The following is an 11,325-nucleotide window of genomic DNA, read 5'->3' on the forward strand; positions in this document are numbered from 1 at the left end:
TCATTCGCGTGAGGAAGAGACGGAGATATCGCGGACGCAGATCCGGGTGCCTTGTAAGGATCCGACGGCGAGCGAGTAAACTGCCTCTTCCATCAATCCTATTAGCCAACGTTCAAGCTTTTGAGAATAAAATGGACGATTTAAGATTACGGTTATCCTACCAACGGGACATTAATGTAGCCTCTGCATTATTGTAGCCATTTGCTACAGCCTGTCAACTATGCCTCTGCCTATCCCTGTTCTCTCCTCTCCGCACAGGCCACACAAACGCCTCACACCGCGTGGCTGCTGCCTCTCTAACCTGGTGGTCCCTGCACGCACCCCACACCTGGAGTTCCAGGTCTCAGGCAGCCTCTGGAACTGCCGTTCTGCGGTCAACAAAGCTGACTTCATCCCAGCCTATGCTAACCTCCATTCCCTCGACTTCCTGGCGCTGACGGAAACATGGATTACCACTGAAAACACTGCTACTCCTACTGCTCTCTCCTCGTCTGACCATGTGTTCTCGCATACCCCGAGAGCATCTGGTCAGAGGGGTGGTGGCACAGGAATCCTCATCTCTCCCAAGTGGACATTCTCAATTTTTCCCCTAACCCATCTGTCTATCTCCTCATTTGAATTCCATGCTGTCACAGTCACTAGCCCATTTAAGCTTAATATCCTTGTCATCTATCGCCCTCCAGGTTCCCTTGGAGAGTTCATCAATGAGCTTGACGCCTTCATAAGCTCCTTTCCTGAGGATGGCTCACCCCTCACAGTTTTGGGGGATTTCAACCTCCCTACGTCTACATTTGACTCATTTCTCTCTGCCTCCTTCTTTCCACTCCTCTCCTCTTTTGACCTCACCCTCTCACCGTCCCCCCCTACTCACAAGGCAGGCAATACGCTTGACCTCATCTTTACTAGATGCTGCTCTTCCACTAATCTCACTGCAACTCCCCTCCATGTCTCCGACCACTACTTTGTTTCCTTTTCTCTCTCGCTCTCCTCCCACACTACTCACTCTGCCCCTACACAGATGGTAATGCGCCGCCGCAACCTTCGCTCTCTCTCTCCCACTACTCTCTCCTCTTCCATCCTATCATCTCTTCCCTCTGCTCAATCCTTCTCCCTCCAATCTCCTGACTCTGCCTCCTCAACCCTCCTCTCCTCCCTTTCTGCATCCTTTGACTCTCTGTGTCCCCTATCCTCCCGGCCGGCTCCGTCCTCCCCTCCAGCTCCGTGGCTTGATGACTCACTGCGAGCTCACAGAACAGAGCTCCGGGCAGCGGAGCGGAAATGGAAGAAAACTAAACTCCCTGCCGACCTGGCATCTTTTCACTCCCTCCTCTCTACATTTTCTTCATCTGTTTCTGCTGCTAAGGCCACTTTCTACCACTCTAAATTCCAAGCATCTGCCTCTAACCCTAGGAAGCTCTTTGCCACATTTTCCTCCCTGCTGAATCCCCCCCCCCCCCCCCCCCCCCCCCCCCCTCCTCTCTCTCTGTGGATGACTTCGTCAACCACTTTGAAAAGAAGGTTGACGACATCCGATCCTCGTTTGTTAAGTCTAATGACACTGCTGGTCCTACTCACACTGCCCTACCCAATGCTTTGACTTCTTTCTCCCCTCTCTCTCCAGATAAAATCCTGCGACTTGTGACTGCAGGCCGCCCAACAACCTGCCCGCTTGACCCCATCCCCTCCTCTCTTCTCCAGACCATCTCCGGTGACCTTCTCCCCTACCTCACCTCGCTGATCAACTCATCCTTGACCGCTGGCCATGTCCCTTCCGTCTTCAAGAGAGCGAGAGTTGCTCCCCTTCTCAAAAAACCAACACTCGATCCCACTGATGTCAACAACTACAGACCAGTATCCCTTCTTTCTTTTCTTTCCAAAACTATTGAGCGTGCCGTCTTTAGCCAACTCTCTTGCTATCTCTCTCAGAATGACCTTCTTGATCCAAACCAGTCAGGTTTCAGGACTGGTCATTCAACTGAGACTGCTCTTCTCTGTGTCACGGAGGCTCTCCGCACTGCTAAAGCTAACTCTCTCTCCTCTGCTCTTGTCCTTCTAGACCTGTCTGCTGCCTTTGATACTGTGAACCATCAGATCCTCCTCTCCACCCTCTCCGAGCTGGGCATCTCCGGCGCGGCTCACTCCTGGATTGCGTCCTACCTGACCGGTCGCTCCTACCAAGTGGCGTGGCGAGAAGCTGTCTCCGCACCACGTGCTCTCACCACTGGTGTCCCCCAGGGCTCAGTTCTAGGCCCTCTCCTTTTCTCCCTATACACCAAGTCACTTGGCTCTGTCATATCCTCACATGGCCTCTCCTATCATTGCTACGCTGACGATACACAACTAATCTTCTCCTTTCCCCCTTCTGATAACCAGGTGGCGAATCGCATCTCTGCATGTCTGGCAGACATATCAGTATGGATGACGGATCACCACCTCAAGCTGAACCCTGGCAAGACGGAGCTGCTCTTCCTCCCGGGGAAGGACTGCCCGTTCCATGATCTCGCCATCACGGTTGACAACTCCGTTGTGTCCTCCTCCCAGAGTGCGAAGAGCCTTGGCGTGACCCTGGACAACACCCTGTCGTTCTCCGCTAACATCAAGGCGGTGACCCGCTCCTGCAGGTTCATGCTCTACAACATTCGGAGAGTACGACCCTGCCTTACACAGGAAGCGGCACAGGTCCTAATCCAGGCACTTGTCATCTCCCGTCTGGACTACTGCAACTCGCTGTTGGCTGGCCTCCCTGCCTGTGCCATTAAACCCCTACAACTCATCCAGAATGCCGCAGCCCGTCTGGTGTTCAACCTTCCCAAGTTCTCTCACGTCACCCCCCTCCTCCGCACACTCCACTGGCTTCCAGTTGAAGCTCGCATCCGTTACAAGACCATGGTGCTTGCCTATGGAGCAGTGAGGGGAACGGCACCTCTGTACCTTCGGGCTCTGATCAGTCCCTACACCCAAACGAGGGCATTGCGTTCATCCACCTCTGGCCTGCTGGCTCCCCTTCCTCTGCGGAAGCATAGTTCCCGCTCAGCCCAGTCAAAACTGTTCGCTGCTCTGGCACCCCAATGGTGGAACAAGCTCCCTCACGACGCCAGGACAGCGGAGTCACTCACCACCTTCCGGAGACATTTGAAACCCCACCTCTTTAAGGAATACCTGGGATAGGATAAAGTAATCCTTCTACCCCCCCCCCCCCCCCCCCCAAAATTGTAAAGTGGTTATCCCACTGGCTATAGGGTGAATGCACCAATTTGTGAGTCGCTCTTGATAAGAGCCTCTGCTAAATGACGTAAATGTGCCCTTGAGCAAGGCACTTAACCCTAATTGCTCCTGTAAGTCGCTCTGGATAAGAGCGTCTGCTAAATGACTAAAATGTAAAATGTAAATGTAATATCTTATGTTTCACGGAGTCGTGGCTGAACGACAACAATGATAACATTCAGCTAGCAGGCTATACGCTACATCGGCAGGACAGAACGGTTGACTCTGGTAAGACAAGGGGTGGCGGTCTATGTATATTTGTAAACAACAGCTGGTGCACAAAATCAAATACTAAGGAAGTCTCGAGGTTTTGCTCGCCTGAGGTAGAGTATCTTATGATAAGCTGTAGACCACACTATTTACCAAGAGAGTTTTCATCTATATTTTTCATAGCTGTCTATTTACCACCACAAACCAATGCTGGCATTAAGATTGCACTGAATGAGTTGTACAAGGCCATTAATCAACAGGAAAACGCTCATCCAGATGCAGCGCTCCTAGTGGCCGGGGACTTTAATGCAGGGAAACTTAAATCCGTTCTACCTAATTTCTACCAGCATGTTAAATGTGCAACCAGAGGGAAAAAAACTCTAGACCACCTTTACTCCACACACAGAGACGCATACAAAGCTCTCCCTCGCCCTCCATTTGGTAAATCTGACCATAACTCTATCCTCCTGATTCCTGCTTATAAGCAAAAACTGAAGCAGGAAGCACCAGTGATTCGGTTAATAAAAAAGTGGTCAGATGACGCAGATGCTAAGCTACAGGACTGTTTTGCTAGCACAGACTGGAACATGTTCCGGGATTCTTCAGACAGCATTGAGGAGTACACCACATCAGTCACTGGCTTCATCAATAAGTGCATCGATGATGTCGTCCCCACAGTGACCGTACGTACATACCCCAACCAGAAGCCATGGATTACAGGAAACATCCGCACTGAGCTAAAGGGTAGAGCTGCCGCTTTCAAGGAACGGGACTCTAACCCGGACGCTTATAAGAAATCCCGTTATGACCTCCGACGAACCATCAAACAGGCAAAGAGTCAATAGAGGTCTAAGATTGAATCATACTACACTGGCTCTGACGCTCGTCGGATGTGGCAGGGCTTGAAAACTATTACAGACTACAAAGGGAAGCACAGCCGCGAGCTGCCCAGTGACACAAGCCTACCAGACGAGCTAAACCACTTCTATGCTCGCTTCGAGGCAAGCAACACTGAAGCATGCATGAGAGCACCAGCTGTTCCGGATGACTATGTGATCACGCTCTCCGTAGCCGATGTGAGTAAGACTTCTAAGCAGGTCAACATTCACAAGGCCGCAGGGCCAGACGGATTACCAGGACGTGTACTCCGAGCATGTGCTGACCAACTGGCAAGTGTCTTCACTGACATTTTCAACATGTCCCTGACTGAGTCTGTAATACCAACATGTTTCAAGCAGACCACCATAGTCCCCGTGCCCAAGAACTCTAAGATAACCTGCCTAAATGACTACCGACCCGTAGCACTGACGTCTGTAGCCATGAAGTGCTTTGAAAGACTGGTCATGGCTCACATCAACAGCATAATCCCAGAAACCCTAGACCCACTCCAATTTGCATACCGCCCCAACAGATCCACAGATGATGCAATCTCTATCGCACTCCACACTGCCCTTTCCCACCTGGACAAGAGGAACACCTACGTGAGAATGCTATTCATTGACTACAGCTCAGCATTCAACACCATAGTGCCCTCTAAGCTCATCACTAAGCTAAGGATCCTGGGACTAAACACCTCCCTCTGCAACTGGATCCTGGACTTCCTGACGGGCCGCCCCCAGGTGGTAAGGGTAGGTAACAACACATCTGCCACACTGATCCTCAACACGGGGGCCCCTCGGGGGTGCGTGCTCAGTCCCCTCCTGTACTCTCTGTTCACCCATGACTGCATGGCCAGGCACGACTCCAACACCATCATTAAGTTTGCCGACGACACAACAGTGGTAGGCCTGATCACCGACAACGATGAGACAGCCTATAGGGAGGAGGTCAGAGATCTGGCCGTGTGGTGCCAGGACAACAACCTCTCCCTCAACGTGACCAAGACAAAGGAGCTGATTGTGGACTACAGGAAAAAAAAGAGGAATGAGCACGCCCCCATTCTCATCGACGGGGCTGTAGTGGAACAGGTTGAGAGCTTCAAGTTCCTTGGTGTCCACATCACCAACGAACTATCATGGTCCAAACACACCAAGACAGTCGTGAAGAGGGCACGACAAAGCCTATTCCCCCTCAGGAGACTAAAAAGATTTGGCATGGGTCCTCAGATCCTCAAAAAATTCTACAGCTGCACCATCGAGAGCATCCTGACTGGTTGCATCACCGCCTGGTACGGCAACTGCTTGGCCTCTGACCGCAAGGCACTACAGAGGGTAGTGCGTACGGCCCAGTACATCACTGGGGAAAAGCTTCCTGCCATCCAGGACCTCTATACCAGGCGGTGTCAGAGGAAGGCCCTCAAAATTGTCAAAGACTCCAGCCACCCTAGTCATAGACTGTTCTCTCTGCTACCGCACGGCAAGCGGTACCGGAGTGCCAAGTCTAGGTCCAAAAGACTTCTCAACAGCTTCTACCCCCAAGCCATAAGACTCCTGAACAGCTAATCATGGCTACCCGGACTATTTGCACTGCCCCCCCACCCCATCCTTTTTACGCTGCTGCTACTCTGTTAAGTATTTATGCATAGTCACTTTAACTCTACCCACATGTACATATTACCTCAACTACCTCAACTAGCCGGTGCCCCCGCACATTGACTCTGCAACGGTACCCCCCTGTATATATAGCCTCCCTACTGTCACTTTATTTTACTTCTGCTCTTTTTTTCTCAACACTTTTTGTTGTTGTTGTTTTATCCTTACTTTTTTTTGTTTAAAATAAATGCACTGTTGGTTAAGGGCTGTAAGTAAGCATTTCACTGTAATGTCTGCACCTGTTGTATTCGGCGCATGTGACCAATAAAATTTGATTTGATTTGATTTGATACACACACACAGACACACACAGACACACACACATAGACACACACACACACACACATACACACACACACACACACACACACACACACACACACACACACACACACACACACACACACACACACACACATACACACACAGACACACATACACACACAGACACACACAGACACACACACACACACACACACATACACACACACATAGACATACACACACACACACACATAGACACACACACACACACAGCTTTGTCAAGTCACTCATCTCTCTTTTCTTCCTCCCCAGTTCCCTGTTGCCCAGAGGATATTACCATAGCACTGGTTTCCACGGAGACCCTGGAGATCATGTGGTTGTCAGTGCGGGGGGCGGAGCTATACGAGACGACGGCGGAGGAGATTGATGATGTCATCCACTGTAACGACACGGCGCCTGTGTGTGCTCTGTCCGACCTGCGCTGTAACACACAGTACAGTGTGGTGGTGACACCATGCAGCGAGATACGAGGCTGCAACCGCACCTGCAAACCTCACACACATGAGACAGGTAAAACACACATCAATACAATAGGAACAAACATAGACATAGAAAACATTTTATTTTAAGAATGAGATCAGCTCTTCTTCAACTTTACTGTCTTTATTCTATACGGCATCTCACTTTACCATTACAAGACCAGTGGAGACTGCTGAGGGGTGGACGGCTCATAATAATGTCTGAAACGGAGCAAATGGAATGGGATCAAACACATGGAAACCATGGAAACCATGTATTTGATGTGTTTGATACCATTCCACTTTTTCTGCTCCAGCCATTACCACGAGCCTGTTCTCCCTAATTAAGGTGCAACCAAACTCCTGTGTACAATACAAGGATAAGCTTCAGCCAATCAACTAATTAGCCAATCACCCAATTAACCTATCAACAAATTAACCAATCAACCAATTAACAAATCAACCAGTCCATTAACCTCTCGTCTCTCCTCTAGCTCCCTGTTCTCCAGAGATCCTGAGTGTGTCTCAGAACAACTCATCCTCGAGTGTCAGTGTCCAGTATACTGCCCCTAACACCCCCAACACCACCTACACTGTCACAGCCGTGAGCCACACAGACACACTCACCTGTCAATCACGCTCCACCTCTTGCCAGCTCACACAGCTGCCCTGCGGAGTCACCTATGATGTCACAGCGTACGCCAGGACAGCAGTGGGGACAAGCCTGCCCAGCTATAGCGTGCCCCTGGAAACAGGTGCGGGAAACCCTGTATGACAGAGTGAATGTGTATGTTAGGGCAAATCTAAAATGATATCCTGTTTGGTCATAAGTAGTGCAATATGGGGAATAGGATGTTATTTGAACCATAGATATACAGACCATAGATATATAGACCATAGATATACAGACCATAGATTATACAGACCATAGATTATACAGACCATAGATATACAGACCATAGATATACAGACCATAGATTATACAGACCATAGATATACATACCATAGATTATACAGACCATAGATATACATACCATAGATTATACAGACCATAGATATACAGACCATAGATTATACAGACCATAGATATACATACCATAGATTATACAGACCATAGATATACATACCATAGATTATACAGACCATAGATATACAGACCATAGATATATAGACCATAGATTATACAGACCATAGATATACAGACCATAGATATATAGACCATAGATATACAGACCATAGATATACAGACCATAGATATACAGACCATAGATTATACAGACCATAGATATACATACCATAGATTATACAGACCATAGATATACATACCATAGATATATAGACCATAGATTATACAGACCATAGATATACATACCATAGATATATAGACCATAGATATACAGACCATTGATATATAGACCATATATATACAGACCATTGATTATACAGACCATTGATATACAGACAATATATATACAGATAACTCTCGGGCTGTCTCATATGACACTGTATTCCCTATGCAGTGCACTAGTTTTAACCAGATACCTAAGCCTCTGTTCTGTTCTGTTCCCTCGCCAGGTCCCTGCTGCCCCCCCACCCTGACAGTAGACCAGGTGACCCAGGCCATGACCAACGTCACCTGGTCCCCCGCTACAGGGGCGCGCTCCTATGTCACGGCGCTGACTTCATCGCGGGGACACGCCAAGTGCCACACCATGGACACACACTGCCTGATGGGATGCATCACCTGCGGTACCAACTACAGCGTGAGCATGGAGGCCATCAGCAGGACAGGCCACAAGGCAGAATGCAGCTATCATGGCTTCTCATCCAGTTAGTACGCACAGGCTACACACACACACACACACACACACACACACAAACACACAGAGACACACACAAACACACAGAGACACACACAGACACACAGACACACACAGACACAAAGACACACACACACACAGACACACAGACACACACACACAAACACACACACAGACACACACACACACACACACACACATACATACATACACACACATACACACAGTTAGTCAAAGGTCGATATACTGCAAACACACCCACACACACATACATGCATGAACACACGCAACATTCTTGTTCACTCAACAAACTGCAAAAAAATTACCAACAAACACCAATATTTTCCCCCAATTTGCATCCTGTCCATTCAAGACCACGTCATATAAATCTTCAATCTTTGCTCCCAGGCGCCTGTTGTCCATCGAGTGTCAAGCTCTACCAGATGGCCAACAACTCTCTGAGGGCGTACTGGCGCTCCTCGGGCCCCCAGAACCACACGGTGGACCTGATTGGGACAGGCACCAATCACACCTGCGTCCCCTCGCCCCTCAGCAGCTCCTGTGAAGTGGCCAATGTCATGTGTGGGGACATCTACACCATGGTGGTGGCACCTGTCAATCAGGACGGGAGCAAAGTCACATTCTGTCCCCGCAGGATCTACTCTGGTGAGTGAGTGTGTGTAGTTAGTTAGTTAGTTAGTAGTTAGTAGTTAGTTAGTTAATTGTTATTTAGTTAGTTAGTAGTTAGTTAGTTAGTTAGTTAGTAGTTAGTAGTTAGTTAGTAGTTAGTTAGTAGCTAGTAGTTAGTTAGTTTGTTAGTCAGTCGTTATTTAGATGGTTAGTAGTTTGTTAGTGGTTAGCTTGTAGTTAGTTATTTAGTTAGTAGTTAGTAGTTAGTTAGTAGTTAGTGGTTAGTTCGTTTGTAGTTCATAGCTAGTTAGTTGGTTAGTTAGTTGGTTAATTAGTTAGTTAGTTAGTTAGTAGTTGGTTAGTTGATTAGTTGTTAGTTAGGTGGTTAGTTGATTAGTTGATTAGTTATTTACTTTGTTTGTTTATTCGTTCGTTCGTTAGTAGTTTGTTATTTAGTTAGTTAGTTAGTTAGTTAGTTAGTTAGTTAGTTAGTTGGTTAGTTAGTTAGCTAATTAGTTGGTTAGTTAGTAGTTGATTAGTTGTTAGTTAGGTGGTTAGTTGATTAGTTATTTACTTAATTACTTAGCAGATAAATAGATTATGTGGTAGATCAAACTGGGAATGTCTACAGTGAGTTTGTGTCTAATGGCATTGTTCTCATTCTCTTACAGTGTCCTGCTCCGGAAGCAATGTAGGAATGGGTAAGTGTCCGGCGTCCACTAGTAAACTTCACCGGGAAACTCAGCTAGCATACTTTACTGACATTGTATATACTACCCAATACACTCTAAAAAGAATAGGTTCCTGGAAGCTCTTTTAGGGGTTCTTCAAATTGAAACTGTGGCGGAACCTCTATAAGTTCTTCAAAGAGCCCCTTTAATGGTTCCTCAAATAACCTTTTGGGGTTCATCTCCAATGTTCATCTACATGTGATCTGCATAACATTATGCGACAAACCAAAACCAATTGTACATACCTTTATGTGCGTCCTCGTCTGTATACCTGCAGACACACACTAATTAGCGGGCCGTTCAGTCATCTGCGCCCAATGCAGCTATAGCCCTCAACATATTCTTACCTCTTTGTTGATTGACATCCATTGAATTGTGTCCATTTCTGTTTTACACAGAATTTTTAAAGGGAGTAAATGCCAAACAACACAGCCATTTGCACAAATATGAAAAGATAGATGGTATCATCATATGTTCCTCTGTAGCTCAGCTGATAGATCACGGTGCTTGTAACGCAAAGGTAGTGGGTTCGATCCCCGGGACCACCCATACACAAAAAAATGTATGCACGCATGACTGTAAGTCGCTTTGGATAAAAGCGTCTGCTAAATGGCATATTATTATTATAAAACAATATCAATTTAGATCATTCAAGGGAGAAACCTTACCTTAAATTAAGGGGATCTTAAAAATGTTCAGTTATGTGCTTGCACCTGCTGTTTTCTCAAATTCAAATCCACATTTTTCAGTTGGGCAGTTAGGTTCCTGCAAGAACCCCCAAGAACTAAGGAGGTTCCTCGATGAACCCCACCTCCTATGGGGTTCTTGGAAGTACCTTTTGGGGGCCTTTTTCAGTGCCAAGAACCCAAAGGTAGAACACCTAATTTTTAGAGTGTATGTTGAACTTTATCTTTCTCTTCTTTCTAGTGATCTATCGGGGAAAGAGAAGTGTCGATTAGAGGTGAGTTAAAATTGTGTATAACAAAATCATCAACATCGCTGTAAAAATAAACATGAACTGAACATAAACTGTGTAAACTTTTGAAACGTTCATTGTGTCATACTTTATACAGCATCATCTACTACATCAAATTATGAAAGAACCAGAAGAAAGGTGCTTACACAAGACCTGTCCTTTGTGTTACCGCACGTCATAAAGAGTATCGCGTAACTGCATAAGCATCCATAAATTGCATCAGTCTATATGAGGTTGGCAACAACAATAACAGAGGCAGATAGTCTAGCGGTTAGAGCGTTGGGCTAGTAACCGAAAGGTTGTAAGTTCGAATCCCTGAGCTGACAAGGTGAAAAATCTGTCGATGTGCCCTTGAGCAAGGCACTTAACCCTACTTGCTCC

The 11,325-nt window shown here is 47.1% G+C and overlaps 1 protein-coding gene across 1 annotated transcript in view; it reads left to right on the plus strand.

Moving 5' to 3' along the window:
• The window catches only part of LOC311098844 (fibronectin type III domain-containing protein 7-like), a gene marked incomplete at both ends in the record, with an annotated part of 29,929 nt that extends 19,002 nt beyond the window's left edge, over positions 1-10,927 (plus strand). Inside the window, 6 exons of the mRNA XM_084139412.1 lie at positions 6,582-6,839; positions 7,282-7,542; positions 8,363-8,617; positions 9,016-9,273; positions 9,909-9,938; positions 10,896-10,927. Coding sequence (XP_083995538.1) covers positions 6,582-6,839; positions 7,282-7,542; positions 8,363-8,617; positions 9,016-9,273; positions 9,909-9,938; positions 10,896-10,927 — 1,094 coding nt within the window. The remainder of the gene's footprint in view (positions 1-6,581; positions 6,840-7,281; positions 7,543-8,362; positions 8,618-9,015; positions 9,274-9,908; positions 9,939-10,895) is intronic.
• Between the last annotated feature and the right edge of the window lie 398 nt (positions 10,928-11,325).

The sequence above is a fragment of the Coregonus lavaretus genome, assembly GCF_964263955.1.
Source record: "Coregonus lavaretus genome assembly, chromosome: 23".
NCBI lineage: Eukaryota > Metazoa > Chordata > Actinopteri > Salmoniformes > Salmonidae > Coregonus > Coregonus lavaretus.